A 17,377-nucleotide genomic window follows, 5' to 3' on the forward strand; every position below is an offset into this window, starting at 1 on the left:
GGCGTGAGTTGCTATGGTCACCAGATGCTTTGGAGCCTTCCAGAAAACCCTGAGCTACGATCTGGTGGGGTTGAAAGTTAAAAAGGGATAAATGGCGCCTCCGCCTCGAGAGTGACTTAACATTTTATAGAACGGTGGAGCTGAAAATGTCCTTAGTTATCTCCTCCAATGCTTCCATGAGGCAATGGAGGCCCAGAAAGAAGGGGCTTGCCTAAAGGACAGCCTACCTCCGTCATCATCACAGAATCGCCAGGACCAGCTTCTTGGAATTACAAACTACAGTCGCGCGGGCCTCGGTCTTGGAAGTGCTCCGTGCTTGGTTTTAGTGTTCTTCTGCTGCAGTCCTGAAAATCTTAATTTTTGAACAAGAGACAACACGTTTTGCACTGGGCTCTGCAAGTTATGTAATGGTTGCTGTATTCGACCTTCACTCCTGTTAATGTGGGGGACATGTCCCAGCCATCTAAGGCCAGCCCCTCCACTTTTGCAGTGAATTTCATCATCATTGTCTTTTCAGAGATTCTACCCTTGTTATTAACCTTTTTTTAAAATTTCCTGCATCAAAAATGTCTTTCTTCTGGATCATTCCCCTCAACTTACAAACATGCTCTAATGTCACTTATTTTTTTACTATTCTGTGAGCCCCTTTTCTCTTTCTACCACCCCAATTTTCAGTTCTCACTTTCAGCAAAAGTTGAAAAGATTGCTATACTTGTCTCTTCCCTTTGTCACCTTCCATCTTTCCTCAATTTATTCTAATTAGTTTTTTCTTAAAAGACTCTAGCCAAGGGTATAATGACCTTTTATTGCCAAAGTCCATGGACCACTGTTATTTTCCTCAACTTCTCAACTGCATTTGACACAGTTTGCCCCTTCTTTTAGAAACACTTTTTTGGGGGGGGTGCCTGGGTGGCTCACTTGGTTAAGTGTCTGCCTTCAGCCCAGGTCATGATCCCAGGGTCCTGGGATGAAGCCCCTGGGTCAGGCTCTCCGCTCAGCAGGGAGCCTGCTTCTCCCTCTCCCTCTGCCTGCTGCTCCCCCTGCTTGTGCTCTCTCACTTGCTGCCAAAAAATCTTAAGAAATAAACACCTTTTTTTCCCTTTAGGCTTCTGATACGGAATTGTGTTCCCCGAAATTCATATGTTGAAGCCCCAGTGTGACAATTTGGAGTAAGGGCCATTTAAAGAGGTAATTAAGGTTGAATGAATTCATAAGGGTGGGTCCCTAATCCCATCTGAAAGCGTGTCCTTACAAGAAGAGGAAGAGATCCCCAGGAAATCATTGGTACACAGAGGAAAGGCCATGGGTGGCAACCTTCTGCAAGCCAAAGAGAGAGGCTGCAGGAGAAAGCAAACACCTTGATCTTGGACTTCCGGCCTCCTGAACTGAAAAACTATGTTTCTGTTGTTTAAGTCACACAGTCTGTCGTATTTTGTTATGCAGCCCTAGCAAACTAATAGAGCTTCTGTGTCACCACCCTGACCTGGTTTTCTTCCCACTGCGCTAACACTCTTTCTCAGTGTCCTCTTCTACCTAGACCAGTAAATGCTGGCGGCTCTGTTCTTTGCTCTCTCCTCTTACCTCCTTACACTGTCGCCTTAGGTGATCTCATGGTATCTTGGGCCCGGACCTCACCAGAGCTCCTGGTTCTTCTATCTCACTACCTCCTGGACAACTCCGCTTGATGACTGATAGGTATCTCAAAACTTACATGGCATTGGGAAGATGAAAAAGTTATGGAGACGGATGGGGGTGATGGTTGCACAATAATGTGAAGGTACTTAATGCCACTGACCTGTATACTTAAAAATGGTTCAAATGGTAAATTTAATGTCATGTATATTTTACTACAATAAAAACATTTATAACTTTTATGAGACAATTTGAAATTTGAACTCTGACTAGATATTTGATTATATTGAAGAATTATTGTTTTTAAAAAAACTAACATGGCCAACATCGATATTTCCCCACACACACACAAATTAATTCCTCCCAAGGTCTTCCCCACTGAGTCACATGGCCTCTTCTAACACCAATTTGCCAAACTCCAAAGCTCCACTCACCCACCCATTTGCACAGGCCAAAATCTAGTCTCATCTAATCCATTAGTGGTCTTGTCAGCTCTTCTTCCCAAGTATACCCTCTGTCCGTCCCCTTCTCACCTTGCCGTGTGAAGCAAGGAGCTGTTGTCACTCTAGTCCAAAACAGCACCATCTCTCGCATCCTAGCTTGTCTCCTTACCTCCTTTCTTGTCTCTTTCTGGTCCATCCTCCATCCAGCAGCCAGAGCAATTATTCTAAAAGATAAGGCATATCTTGTTACTCTTTTGCTTAAAATTAGCCCTTATGGATTGCCATTGCATTCAGGATAAATTCCAAACTTCCAACCATGGCTTCTGACGAGTGACACCATCAATGTGCTGCCCACCTCTCCGGACACATTTTGTCCCACGCTCCCCTTCACTCACCAGGCTCCCTCCTCATTGGCTTCTTTTGCTTCCTCAAATGCTCTGTCCTAGTTCTGAGGCCTTTGCCAGTCAACTCCTTTCTATCCATCAGGTCTCAACTGAAATGCCACTTCTGTGAGAACTGTACGAAACTTGATATGCAGATTAAGTCTCCACCTCCATGACTCTTGCTTTCAAAGTGCTTCATGCTCATCCTCTGTAATTACTGACTACATTGAAACATACAATTAAGAAATTTTGGTTCATCTCCTCTCACTGAAATATAAATTTCATGAAAGATAGTACCTGTTTGATACATCTGAACATTCAGCTCAGAACCTCAAACATTGTAGAGCCTCAGTAAATATTTAGGGAATGAATAAGTGGTCTTTGCCTGGTACCATTGAATCTCATTATACAACTTATCAATAAATACTGGTAAAATTTATTGACTTAAGTACCCAGTACTGTACTGAACGCTTGATAAACATTATTTGACTTAACATAATGCTCCTATGTTATTGTCCCCATTTGGAGGATGAGAAAACAGAGACAGAGAAGTGAAGTTATGTGCTCAAGGTCACACAGCTGAAAGAGTAGAGCCACGGTTCAAACCCACGAAGCCAGACTCCAGAGTCCACACACATTACCCACTTCACCACAGGGTTCTGCCTCCCTGAATTAGCACTCTGATTTTATAAATCATTCCCAGATGCTTGTTTGATATGACTCCTCCCTGGGAAACCAAGACCTGATCTTGGACCCTGGTGAATTCACTGAGATAATAAATGTTGCCTGGGAAGGCCTCTTGGTGACCAGTGAGCAACACCACCAACAGCAGGTAGGTGGGTGATCACACCACCATGTGCTAAGCACTCTATTAGGAGTGCGGGCTTGGTGACCTGGGAAGTCAGGAAAGGAGAAAATTAGTCTTCTGAAGAGGTGGAGAGGGAAAGACGTGAAGCCTGTGCTAGAGAAATAACATTTGTTCTAAGACCATGAAAGGGGACTGGGAGCTGACTAGGCAGACAGGGTAAGGGAAAGGCATTCCAGGCAGGGGGAAGAGCAGGCACAAAGACAGGTGACATGCCCAGGGAATGAAAAGGCACCTAATGCTGCTTCTCTGATTCCCAGTTCTAGTCCTTAACCCAGGCCCTCTCTGTCCCAAGATCTGGTGGCTGCCCCCTCAATTAGCCTGAGGGCTTTGTACACAACGGGAGCAAACAGGTGCACCCCGGCCACAGGATTGCAAGATATTTTCACATATATTATCTTACCGGGTGCGCTTTAACTTCACAGATGACACTCAGCCCAGTGCCTGACACATAGTAGGTGCTCAATAAGCCTCAGTCATTATAATTCTTGGGATGATGATGATTGTTGTTCCTGCTCGGGTAGGAACACCTTCATCCCCTCATCGCTTGAGGATTAACTGAGATCACTGCAGTGAAAGTACTTTGTAAACCAGAGTGTTGTACGTGAGAGCATTGTCAGGAAATTTCCCTCCAGAAAGCCCTCCGAATTCAAGCTGCTCGGCCCAGCTGCCCCATTCTAGCATCCCTGTGCATCACTGACATCCTCTGTTGGAACTACTGAAAGCAGGACTGTCTCTTCCTCCTCAGAATGGGGACTCCTCAGGGCTGGCCTGTGTCTCCCCCACAGACTGAAGACTTCCCCTTGAATAGGGACTCCTGAAGGTTGACCTGTGTCTCTGCCTTCAGACCAAAGGCAGGGCCTGGGCAGAGGGCAACTGATGGGCCATCTCCCCCACAGAGGCCTCCCACCTCACTGAATGAATAGCTTCAGTCATGCCCCAGGCTGAGAGATCCTTGCTGGGGCTGTTCCTTGCCCTCCAGGACTCCATAACTGACACGTTGGCTTTCAGGCCACACACAGGGCTCAGGAAACACAGTTCTCCACGGTGCAAAAAAAACCCCAAAAACTGCAAGATGAAACCTGGGGTTCCAGCTTTACCATGACACCCCCGTCCCCGGCTGAGAGATCTCCTCTCTTCCCTGGGTCTCCTCCTCCTCCCCTGCTTCCTCTAGAAAATGAGGGTGAGAGCAACAATAATAATGAGCATTGCCCTTCCTTTACAGAGCACTCGCTGTGTGCCAGGCTCTTTGTCTCTTGGTGACCTGACAAATACCTAGGAAAGATGTTATTAGGGGCAGATTTTCTGTGAAACTTCATGTGGCACCTCCAAGGCCTTGGAAGAGGCCCAGCAATGTCTTCTTAGGTAGATAGATAGATAGATAGATAGATAGATAGATAGATAGATAGATAGATAAATACAGATTTACTGTTATATGTTATATACAATATATATATACATATTCTTTTTAATTTGCAAAAATAAAATTTCAAAACTACAATTGCTAAGACCACTCTTTCTTCCCACTCTATCCCACTTCCCAGTATGAATGATTCCCAAGACACCTGGAAGTATGTGGGTGGTGGGAGAAAGGATATGTAAAGAGCAAGAAGCAAATCTGTGCAAAATTCATCACTAAGTTGTCTGTCATTTAATAGTGACACCAACTCAGAAAGGAAGTTCTCTCCTATAAGGAGTATGCAGCATATGCAATTATAAATACTACATGCATATCTTTCTTTTTTGATAGTAATTACACAAAGTAGAATTTATCAAAATTCCTACTACATATCTCTAAGCACTACTACAAGTATCAGAAACGTGTATGTGTGAAGTGGCATGCTTATATATCCCGGCTATAAAGAAAAAAACAGGGCGCCTGGGTGGCTCAGATGGTTAAGCGTCTGCCTTCGGCTCAGGTCACGATCCCAGAGTCCTGGGATCGAGTCCCACATTGGGCTCCCTGCTCCTTGGGAGCCTGCTTCTCCCTCTGCCTCTCTCTCTCTCTCTCTCTGTCTCTCATGAATAAATAAATAAAATCTTTAAAAAAATAAAGAAAGAAACATGTTTTTATTACTAAAAAAGAAGAAAACTTTTTTTTTAAGATTCATTTATTTATTTGAGAGAGAAAGAGCAGGTGTGAGCTGGGAGAAGGGCAGAGGGAGAGGGAGAGAGAATCCACAAGCAGACTCCCTGCTGAGTGTGGTGCTCAGCATGATCATGATCCCAGGCTCAGGTCATGATCCCAGGGTCCTGGGATCGAGTCCTGCATCAGGCTCCTTGCTCAGCGAGGAGTCTGCTTCTCCCTCTGACTGCCACTCCCCCTGCTTGTGTGCTCTCTCTCTCTCGCTCTCAAATAAATAAATAAAATCCTTAAAAAAGGGGGGGAACTAGAATGAACCCCATTATAGTGGATTAGAATTGCAGATGATAGTCTGAACCTGTTTTTTAGTATGTATAAATAGATACAGAAATAAATGTAACTGGGGATGCCTGGGTGGCTCAGTCAGTTAAGCATCTGCCTTCAGCTCAGATCATGATCCCAGAGTCCTGGGATCGAGCCCCACATCAGGATCCTTTCTCAATAGGGAGCCTGCTTCTCCCTCTGTCTGCTGCTCCCACTGTTTATGCTTTCTCTCTCTCTCCCTGACAAATAATTAAAATATCTTTTAAAAAAGAAATAAATGTAACTGTAAGTGTGTGTGTGTGTGTGCGCGCGCACACTCTTTAGCTCTGGAAGGGCCTGGGAACAGGGACACCCTCATAACAGTGAGTAAGTCTTGGTTTCTAATTATCATCCTGGCACCCAGATCACAGTTTTTCAATACTCCACTCCACTAAAAGATTGAATCAGAGATTCTTGGATTACTGGTTGATTCCAGGGCCTTGAAAAGAGGTATCTTCTTATATCAGAAAACAAAGGATGTTCGAAGAATGATGGGGCATGTCAAAAGGACTGTCAGACTCCAGTTTAAGGATTAGCTCCATTGGGCTAATCTGTGACAATCTGAGCATTGAAATAATGATAATAATAGATTACAAGCTACTAAACAAAATAAGAGACCATGAGTTCATAACTAAATACACACATATAGGGGCGCCTGGGTGGCTCAGTTGGTTAAGCAGCTGCCTTTGGCTCAGGTTGTGATCCTGGGGTCCCAGAATCCAGCCCCACATTGGGCTCCCTGAGCTCCCTGCTGAACCTGCTTCTCCTCGCTCTGCTGCTCCCCCTGCTTGTGCTCTCTTGCTCGCTCACTAAAACAAAGAAATAAAATATTTTTAAAAAATAATAAATAAATAAATAAATAAATAAATAAATAAGTACAAACATTCATTCAAACGATGAGAAGGTATATCTACATAGCTTCAAAATACCTCCTCACAAACTACCGGTTCCTTTCAAAGGGAAAAGAGTAAATAAGTGGAGAAGCCTGGCAGACATCACTTTAATCAAGTGAAACTTGGGACAGATAGAAATGTGTGCTACCCGGGCGCCTGGGTGGCTCAGTTGGTTAAGCCTCTGGCTCTTGGTTTTGACTCAGGTCATGATCTCATGGGTCATGAGATAAAGCCCCACGGCAGGCTTGAAGTCTGCTTGAAGATTCTCTCCCCCTCTCCCCCAAATAAATAAATCTTTTTTATTTTATTTATTTATTTATTTGAGAGAGAGAGAGAGCACAAGCAGGGGGAGCGGCAGACAAAGGAAGAAGGAGAAGCAGGCTCCCTGCAGAGCAAGGAGCCCAACACGGGGCTCAATCCCAGGACCCTGGGATCATGACCCAAGCCAAAGGCAGACACTTAACCGACTGAGCCACCCAGGCGCCCATAAATCAATAAATCTTTAAAACAAAACCAAACCACATCACTTCTGTGATATTCCTGTTAAAGATACATAATCTGAATCTAATCACAAAGAATCCTTAGGCAAACCTAAGTTGAGAGCCTTGCTACAAAATAACTACAACTCTTCACAAGTGTCAAGGTAGTGAAAGGCAAGGAAAGACTGAGGGACTTTTCCTGACTGACAAAGACTAAAGAGACATGACAAACAAATGCAGTGTGAGATTTGGGCCTGAGCCCCGTAGCTGCAAGGATTTCACTGGAGCATTTGGTGAAACTTAAATGGAGCCTGAGATTAGATGGTAAATGTTCCATGTTAATTTCCTGATTTTGATGGTTGTATTGTGCTTATGTAGAGGAATGTTCTTAAACGCAGGAATTACACGCTCAAGTATTTGAGAGCTAGGGGCAGCGAGTCGGCAATTTACTCAAACGGTTCAAGCTAAAAAAAATTTCCCTGTGCTGTACTTGGAACCTTTCTGTGTTTGTGATGGTTTCAAAATAAATCTCATGTGAAGAGGCAAGCAAAGAATGTGCAGCTAAAACACATGGGCAAATATCGTCAGTAATTAATCAAAATATTTTGGTTTTCAGTCAGCTTATTTTAGTTTGTGATTGGTCGTGATTTCTCATTTTATTTATTTTGAAGATTTTTTTTTATTTTTAAGTAATCTCTACACCCAACGTGGGGCTTGAACTCACAACCCCAAGATCAAGAGTCAGCATGCTCTACCAACTGAGCCAGCCAGGTGCCCCTCTGTTTTCTCATTTTAAATATTCACTTTCATACCTGATTTTCTTTTTTTTTTTTTTAAGATTTTTATTTATTTGAGAGAGAGAGAATGAGAGACAGAGAGCACGAGAGGGAAGAGGGTCAGAGGGAGAAGCAGACTCCCCGCTGAGTAGGGAGCCCAATGCGGGACTCGATCCCGGGACTCCAGGATCATGACCTGAGCCGAAGGCAGTCGCTTAACCGACTGAGCCACCCAGGCGCCCTCATACCTGATTTTCTATTCCTAAAAAGGGAACCTCCAAATTGTATAAGTGTCAGGCCCCATAAAACCACTATCCACTATTGGCCTTTCTTGTACCTTTTAAAGATGAGGAAACTGAGGCACAGAAATAGAAAGTGACTTGCCCAATGTCACTAAGTGATGAAGCAGGATTTGAACCCAGGCAGTCCGACTCCAGAGTCTCCTTCAGGGAGATGCTGAGGACTCAGTGAGATAAAAGGATGTGAGAGGAATTTTATGAATGGAAGGATTAAGATTATTCACAATCAAGGGGCGCCTGGGTGGCTCAGTTCGTTGGGCAACTGCCTTCGGCTCAGGTCATGATCCTGGAGTCCCTGGATCGAGTCCCACATCGGGCTCCCTGCTGGGCAGGGAGTCTGCTTCTCCCTCTGACCCTCCCCCCTCTCATGTGCTCTCTCTCATTCTCTCTGTTTCAAATAAATAAATAAATAAAAATCTTTAAAAAAAAAGATTATTCACAATCAAAAGAAAGAGGCACTCTGTCAGCTAGGGCTTAGTTCCTTCCACAGAGGAAAGGGAGGGGCAAAGTCCTCCTACTGTATGCCAGAGACTGCTTGGAATTTCACATCCAGGACCTCACTTTGTTATTGTCCCGGATGAAGCACCTGAGGCCCACAGGGATCAGCCCAAGGTCACACACCTGGAAAATGATAGAGCCCGGAGCCAGTGCCAGGGATGGTGATGGCTGCCCAACAGTGTGCTAGCAGAAGACTTGCCAAGCTGGGCTTGCCAAGGTCCATAGACCTGACACAGCCGAGGACCTTCCCACCCTCTCTCACACCCTGTGCCCCACCATCCTGAGACAGATGCCCAGGACAGAGTTGCCATGTGGCTGGCGGCAGTGCGAAGTGTCTGCCCAGATCATAAGTAGGCAATGTCTGTAGACCAGGTTGCTACAAGGGGGGGGGGGGGGCGACCCAGGTGGCCACCAGCTCTGGGAAACTTAGGTCACAGAGCTTGGGCCGCACAATTGGCCAGAGGGCCCAGGGGAACAAGCAAGGACTTTAGAGTCAGACAGATCTGAGCTCTTGTCTCTTCTTAGTGGTCTGACCTTGGGCAAGTCACTTCACCTCTTTGAGTTTCAAAAAGTAAGAATCTTGCCTCATGGGGAAGCTCTGAATATCAGAATGGAAAGTGCCTGGCATACAGTCAGTGCTCAATAAATAGTAGCCGTACTTCATTATCATTCTGCGAGGGCTTCTCAGCAGATACAGTCTTTCCAGAACTTTAGGAATCCAAGCTGAGGAGAGAGAGTTCTTAAGAACCTTATTTCTGCAGGGCTCCCAGAACTGGAGTCAGGGGAGGGAGGCCTCCTAGCCTGCACAGTGGGCAAAGTCCTCCCAGCCCCCCAGGGTCCTGGCTCCCTTCCCTGCAGCCGGTTCCTTACCAACAACAGGAGCAAAGCCCCAAGGTTAGGCAAACAAGTCAGTGATAAGGCACTTCCAGGTTGGGCCTTGCATTCAAGGCTTGTCCAGCTCCAGGGCTGGCTTCCCAGCTTAGTGAGAGTCCTGCAGGCTCCAACAGGGACACCTGCAATGGCCACCTGCTGATTGTGCACCTGAGGCCTTGGTGCCCTGGTACAGCCTAGGTTAATGACCCTGTTTATCCACTTGAGTCACCCGATAAGGGGCAGCCAAGCTGGCTGTGCCCTGCACGGGCTGCTTCATTGACTGAAGCGATTATCAGGGCCACGTGGAACTCCCAAAGCCCCCTCCCCCACCACTGCCCCACCAATCCTGCAGGCAGTGCGTGTTTCTTTTTTTCAATGAACACGACTTCTGGAGTCAAGGTTGTCAGGCCACTCCCCCCCCCCCCCCCCCCCCCCCCCCGCGCCGCACCGTCCCTCCCACTGGGGCTATAAATAGCACCCAGGGGGCAGAGCAGAGAGCAGGAGGGCCAGGCGGAAGGACGAGCAGATCCCCAACCATGAGCTCCAGCCAGCCAGGGACCTGCCCGTGTCAGGGTGCTGCAGGCCGCCCAGCCATCCTGTATGCACTTCTGAGCCCCAGCCTCAGGGCTAGGCCCGCTGTGCCCCCAGCTCCGAGTCGCTGCCTATGCAGACAGCACCGGCCTGTCCGACTGTGTGCCCCGCATCGCACCTGCCGGGAGGCCTTGGATGTTCTGGCCAGGACAGTAGGCTTCCTCAGGAACCTGCCGTCCTTCTGTCAGCTGCCCCCTCAGGACCAGCAGCGGCTGCTGCGGGGCTGCTGGGGCCCCCTCTTCCTGCTGGGGTTGGCCCAAGACACTGTGACTTTCGAGGTGGCTGAGGCACCGGCCCCCAGCATACTCAAGAAGATCTTGCTGGAGGAGCCCAGTAGCAATGCAGGCGGCGGCCAGCTGCCCGATCGGCCCCAGCCCTCACTAGCTGCCGTACAGCGGCTTCAATGCTGCCTGGAGTCCTTCTGGAGCCTGGAGCTGGGCCCCAAGGAATATGCCTACCTGAAAGAGACCATCCTCTTCAATCCTGGTGAGCTTCCAGACATTCCTGGATGGGGGCCCAGCCAGGGAAGGCACTTTCTCAGGGCTTGACCCCCGTTATCTCTTTGGGTCCTCATTATCACCGAAAGTCACCTCACAAAAGAGGCTCCGAGAGGTTAAGTGATTGGCTGGAGGTCACACAGCCTGGTACAGGCAAAGCAGGGACGGGAATTCAGGTTTATTCACTCCAGAGACTGGTCCTTGCCACTCTGCCTGAGAAACTTGCCGTTGACCCTCAGGGAAGGTGGGCAGACACAGCTGTGCCTCAGTCACAGGTAAAACTGCGGGTTCAGAAAGACCCCATAGAGAAGAATGAAAATGTGAGAGGAGAATTCCTCACCAGAAAGCCCTCATGGAATGTATAAATTAATTAATTATAGTGATAGTAATGAATATTCGTATTACATTTACCATATGTTAGGCCCAATTATAAGGGTTTTGCATATACTAGCTGTTTTAAACTTCATAACATGCCTAGGAGATAGGTATTATTATTGCCATTTTACAGAGGAGGAAACTGAGGCACAGATATTAACTTATCTGAGGTCATGCTGCTATTAAGTGACAGTGTGGGATTCAAACCCAGGCAGTCTGGCTCTTAACCATTACTCTGGGCTGCCCCATAAATGGATGAATAAATAAAATGATAAATACATTGAGGAGGTAGTAATGGCGCCTCAAAGACCAACCCAGTGACCTCAGGTCTTGGGCTAGTATTGCTGCCCGGGAGTGGGGTACTCACCCGCCCTCTTCACCCTCTCTGCCCACAGACATGCCAGGCCTCCACGCCTCCTCCCACATCGGACACCTGCAGCAAGAGGCTCACCACGCACTGTGTGAGGTCCTGGAGCCCTGGTGCCCCGCAGGCCAAGGCCGCTTGGCCCGTGTCCTTCTCACAGCCTCCACCCTCAAGTCCATCCCGCCCAGCCTGCTTGGGGACCTCTTCTTCCGCCCTATTATTGGAGACATTGACATCGCTGGTCTCCTTGAGGACATGCTTTTGCTGAGCCAACCTGTTCCAGCCCAGGCAGAGAGCAAGTGTAGGCTGGGCAGAAGCTGGCAGCACTGACTTGGTCCAGCTGTCCCCAAACGTGACACCGGCTCCCAGAGGAGGCAGGCCTCAGCTTCCCTGGAACCAACAAGACGAGCTATGGGGCCCCTCACTCACCGCACACCTCCCCCCCTTGGCCTTTCTTGGTTTGACACGGTGCTCCAGCTGTCTGGTCATCCCTTAGTGGTCCTCAGAGCCTCTGGGCCAAAACTCCCGACCCCTCCTGAGATGGGGATGGAAGCTTAGATTGCTCACTGGGACAAGAGTCCTACTGACTTTGCACAGAACTGATTTAAGTTATTGGTTTTTGTAATAAAAGGCATGACACCTTCGGAGCCTGACCCTGTAATTTGTACATGTGGAAGGGAATGTCTCACTTCCAGGGCCCACCCTGCTCCTATCAGAAAGAGTTCCAGAGGAAGGAACCATAAGGAGTGCTGGAGCCAGGCCTCAGGGCACTGGGGTATTAGTTTTTCAGGGTGGGATGATTATTTCATTTTGGGGGACGAGATTTATTTTGCACAGGACTGAATCCAGGGGTTAGGATCAGTTCAGGCCTCCTTACTTCCTTGCTTTTACCTTTGGGGCTGGGGGTGTCTCTTCCTTATCCCTAAGTCCCTCACTGACCCCTCCCTTGGCTTCTGACCCCTACAAGCTCCCTCTCACCTCAATGAGAGTCAGATCACAGCCAGTAAGGAATATGAAGCAGCCCATTCCCAAATTGAAACAGGCAAGGTCACTGGAATTTCTACAGTTTGGGATCATTCACTTCCCCATTCCTGCAGGTGACAGAAGAGGATAGTCCACTGCTGTCCCAATGGGAGGCCCTTCTTTTAAGGGCACCCAGGGCTGGCCTGGCGCAGCTGTGTGGAGGCCAAGGCCTGGTGAGGTTTAGCTGCCACCCCAGCTTTGAAGTCTGAGACTCTTCCATAGCAGTTGATTCACAGCTACAGCCCTGAGCCCCTCTGAGTTCCCTTCCATGGCCCCTCTGGCCCAGCTCTTCTCCTGGAATCCATTCTCAATCGCTTCTCAGCCTTTTGGCTAAGATCAAGTGTGGAATCCATTCTCATTGGCCAGCAACCAGAGAGGCGGTGCCTGGCATAACCAAGGCCTCCAGGACTACTCCATTCAGTGCGGGATCGGGTCTGTTCTGATTGGTCAATCTCTGTGGCTCACAGCTGGGTAAAGATTTTGAATACCATCCAGGTTAGGGTGACTGACCTGCACACGGGAGGGAATGATAACAACACACATGCCTATAGGACCCCCTTGCAGGCCTCCCCCTTTCTTTAGCAATAAGGCCCTGCCCATACCAGTCCCACCCTCTTCACCACCAGTTCGGATTCTCTTCATGGGGCCAAGTTAATTATTGCTCAATGAGAGGTCATTCACTCAGGGACAACAGTCGAAGAGTTGTCATTCAGGCCTCTCCTGAAGGCCCCCAGGATAGGACCACAATTGAACTAGCCATATACCCATTATGGGCACCCAGTGCCAGCAGCAAGGGCACCCCTGTCCCTCACCCAATCACCCACTCACCACTCAGACACCCAGAGTGGCAGAAACACACACCCCACACCCCACAAGGACACACACAACTCAGACCTATAACTCTCACACACGCACATGCACGCGCTAAGACACACACCTACGCAGACCCATAAAACAGACCCACCATCCACCCACACACAGCACGGAAATGGACAGCCAAGATACACTCACTCGGTGACATTCAGCAGACCCAAACACATGACAATAGGCACATGCACTGGAGACAGATGTTCACACATCCATCCCTATGCTCAAGGGCGGGCACACGATACGGAGACACCCTCACACTGGGGCATGTTCTCCATTTTCTGTATGTCACAGGAGAAAGACAAGTGGCCCCCAATGTAAGCAGACTGATGTCTGCACATCTTCAGGGTCTACCCAGAGCCTGCTAATCCCGGCCAAACTGCTCTGCTTGGCATTTGGGGCCTCAACTAACCAATCACCCCCTTTCCCCATGGTGATCCCAACACCTACCCTCCTCTCACACAGGCCATGCCCTGCTCCACAGCTCCCCCAAGCCAGGACCTAATCAAAGTCCCAAATACAAGCATCCTTTACAGCCTAGAGCAGGCCTTGCATTCCCCCTCCCCTACCTTTCCACCAGAACTCCCAGACTCAGAGCTCAGGCCCCCAGGGCCCCTCTCTCTGCCTGCCCCTCCGGGCACTTGGACATACACTGTCCATCTCACCACACAGATGCGGGAGGGAACTCTTCCAAGAGCAGATGCCTTGTCTCTCCAGAGGAGCCAAATCCAGAGGAGTCAGGGATTTCAGGTCCTTCTATCTTTTATGTTCCTTCACTAACTGCCCCCATTAGTTTATTGTTGCACCTCTCTGAACCTGCAGGCTGAATCTTCCTGCCCCTCACCCCTTCCCTCCTCCAACTTTGAACAGCCACTAGAAAGTGCTCCTCTCCACCACCCACCCCAGCCTTTCCCCTCAACTTATCTAATGTTTCCATCACCCAAATAGCTTCCCTGATCAGCATTACCTTGCTCCTTTGCAAACTTCTTCCCTGTCCCCTCCACATGGTTGGGGAGCTACACTCTGTTTCTCATCTGTATTTCTTGTCGTTCCCTGTGCCCTATCCAAACCTTCTGCAAGGAAGATCAAGAAAAATCTAGCAAAACTAAAGAGAGAATTATAATACAATAAGAGCACTGATGCTTTCTCTGTGAGACAAATGTGGGGGACTGTGTCTCCATTATCAGCAGCTTAGAAGTGGGAACTGCCTCATCAACCAGAGAGGGCAGAGGAGGAAACAGGCTCAGACAGGGTATGCAACTTATACTCAGTGTCTCGACTGATCACTATCTATGCTGAGATTTGAACTCAGGCCTGTATGACTGTGGGGGCCAGGCTCGCCAGCACAGGTTGGCATGAGTCATGGCCAGGATCAGGCTGTCTGGAGCCAGCTCAGCTCCTGTTTACTGACCATCTACCCTCGCAGCCGTGATCCTTATCCTCAGGCCCAGCCAGGGATAACTCACTAGGAGTCAGGAGAGGGCTCAGCCTTGGGTATCATTTTATTATCACCATTATCTCTACCTTTGTTAGCCTAATCGTTGACTGCTTAATAAACAGTCAGGTGCTGTGCCTTGGCCGACACACCCTGCCTGTGGGTATCCTAGAACCTATGATGCCAACAAAAAGCCAACATCCACCATCGATCCCTCCATTCATGCCATCATTGAACATCTCTCTTGATGACCACTTGTACCAGACCCTGTGCTAGGTGCTTAGGGGGGCAAAATACATAAGATATAGCTCCTGCCTTCACTGAACATCCTGTCTATGGCAGAGAGAGACACAGAAGTAATTGCAACCCAGAGAGATCTGAACTGTGATAGAGGGATGTTCAGAGAGCAGCAGGAGCTCTGAAGAGGGAGTGATTAAATCTGTCTGGAGGTGGGAAGAATGCTTCAGCCCCATGGTGACTGCTCTGAGCTAAAGAGAATGAATAGGGGTTTCCCAAGGGATGGGCATTCTAGATAGAGGGAATGAGAGGTGCAAAAAACACCAGGGTGACAGAGTGTTCAGCTAACTGCAAACCGTCTGGGGCAACTTGGGCCCAGGGCAGCAAGAGATGGGTCTGGAAAGGTGGACAAGAGCCCAGAACAAGGAAGCAGAGAAAGGCAATCCCAGTGAAACTGCTAGAGGCAACAAGGCTAAGGTCTCAGGGGAACCAGGGTTAAAAGGGGAATCACTCATTCCAGGTGGGTCGTCCTGGGTGGCTACTAAACAATAACCAGCTAACGTTTATCAAGAGCTGTGCTCTAAGCATTTATAAAATATATTAAGTGTAAAGAATAGGAGTACAATGAACCCTCATCATGTCCCATCAACTTTGAAGTCCCTTTCTAAATCTATCACCTCCCCCTAAAGGTAATGATTACCCTGAATTTGGGGTTAATCATTTCCTTTTCTTTATTATTTTAATGCATACTTACTTATGTATCCCTAAGAAACATTTTTGTATTTTTGAACTTTTCATATAGATAATTCTGTTTTCTGACTTGTTTATATCCCCTCAACATCATATACCTGCTTAATAGTATTAAATGCCAATTTTTTGCTCTTACAAACACTGCAGCTATGAATATTCATATATATTGTCAAATAAAAAACAAATCTGGACTCAGTAAAGAGGGACTTCATTTTACTTTATTTTTTATATATATTTTTTAAGATTTTATTTTACTTTATTTCAGAGAGAGTGAGAAAGAGAGAGCACGAGAGGGGGGAAGTGGGAGAGGGAGAAGCAGACTCCCCGCTGAGCAGGGAGCCCGATGCGGGGCTCAATCCCAGGACCCTGGGATCATGACCTGAGCCGAAGGCAGACACTTAACGACTGAGCCACCCAGGCGTCCCAAAGAGGGACTTCATTTTAAATGATTATTGCAAGAGAGGAAAGGAACTATTGCAAGGGAGAAAGAAGCTATTGCAATGGGACCATGAGATCTACCTTCAAGGGTTAGGCAAAAGGAGTTCATCATTCAGAGGGAAAAGTAAACAAGGCTAGAAAGAACTGGGTGTGAGGAAGTGCCAGGAGTGGCATGATGGGACAGTAGATCAGAAAATGTTTTACCCTGAAGCCAGCCTATTCTCAGGAGGGGTTGTGCGCTGGCGCAAACTTGGGGGGTGGGAGAGGGAGGCAAAGTTCAGGGACCCGGGGAAAGGAGAGAAGCTTAACCAAAGTTTGGTTAACAAGCATTTTGTTCTGATTGATCAGTGGGGACAAGCAGTTCATCTAAGCGTTTACAAGGCAAAGAATTGGAATTTGGAGCCTGTTGCTAGCCTTGACATAGGTAAACAAGGGGGGCACCCATGGGTTTTATCTAAGTCATAAAAGGAAGCGTGTTTCTTTGCAGTAAGCTGTGTTCCAGGACACAAAAGGGTGGGAATGGGGTTTCTTAACCTTCACTCTTTTCCAGGATCACAGGGCTGGGTGAAGCTTAACATTGTCAATAGAGACATATGCAAGAATTTCTTTTAAGTATATATACATAGTAGTGGAATTGCTGGGTCAAAGGATATGAGTAGCTTCACTTCTACTGGGTAATGGCAAATTGTTTTCCAGAGTGGTTGTACTAGTTTACACTCCTCAGTGGTGTATGGGAGATCCAGTTGTTTACACTGTCACCGACACTTGAGGATTTAAAATTTTTGCCAGTCTGATGGATGTTAAGTGGGTCTCACTGCATTTCCTTGATTATCAATGAAATTGAGGCTCTTTCATTGTTAATTCGATGTTTCTTTTCTGTGAAGTGTCTTCAGTCCACTTTTCAATTGGCTTATCTTTTCCTTAGAGATTTGTGGAAGGGCATGAATATGCTTTGGAAGAATAAGTGAATGAACCGAAAAGGCTGTGAAGGAGAAAGCTGTGATTAGGTGCGGGAAATCCCCAAAAACCAAAAATCTTAAAAACTGCACCTCCCGCAGGCTTCTAATTTTATCATCACTAAAGCCTTATGAAAGAGATCTGTAAAACCCATTTCTCAGGTGAGTGTTCTCATCATCGTCGGCTTCTCTCTGCCGGGGAGCGACCCGAACGACTTACCCCATACCTTCTCAGCGGCTCCACCACAACCCGGCGC

The 17,377-nt window shown here is 47.7% G+C and overlaps 1 protein-coding gene across 1 annotated transcript; it reads left to right on the forward strand.

The window, feature by feature from the left end:
* Nucleotides 1-10,123: 10,123 nt before the first annotated feature.
* NR0B2 (nuclear receptor subfamily 0 group B member 2) lies at nt 10,124-11,744 on the forward strand. The gene is made up of 2 exons (XM_028113587.2): nt 10,124-10,664; nt 11,446-11,744. The coding sequence occupies exons 1-2, from the start codon at nt 10,124-10,126 to the stop codon at nt 11,742-11,744; spliced, it is 840 nt and encodes a 279-aa protein (XP_027969388.2).
* Nucleotides 11,745-17,377: the final 5,633 nt, after the last annotated feature.

This window comes from Eumetopias jubatus, unplaced genomic scaffold, assembly GCF_037043125.1.
Source record: "Eumetopias jubatus isolate StellerSeaLion01/CBP00866 unplaced genomic scaffold, mEumJub1_p1.0 scaffold_4, whole genome shotgun sequence".
In the NCBI taxonomy this organism is placed as follows: Eukaryota; Metazoa; Chordata; class Mammalia; order Carnivora; family Otariidae; genus Eumetopias; species Eumetopias jubatus.

What these genes read in the sequence shown, in the direction of transcription:
- NR0B2 (XM_028113587.2), top strand. Translation starts at nt 10,124, where the DNA reads ATGAGCTCCAGCCAGCCAGGGACCTGCCCGTGTCAGGGTGCTGCAGGC. An exon ending in GACCATCCTCTTCAATCCTG is followed by an intron (nt 10,665 to 11,445) that starts GTGAGCTTCCAG and finishes CTCTGCCCACAG; the next exon opens with ACATGCCAGGCCTCCACGCC.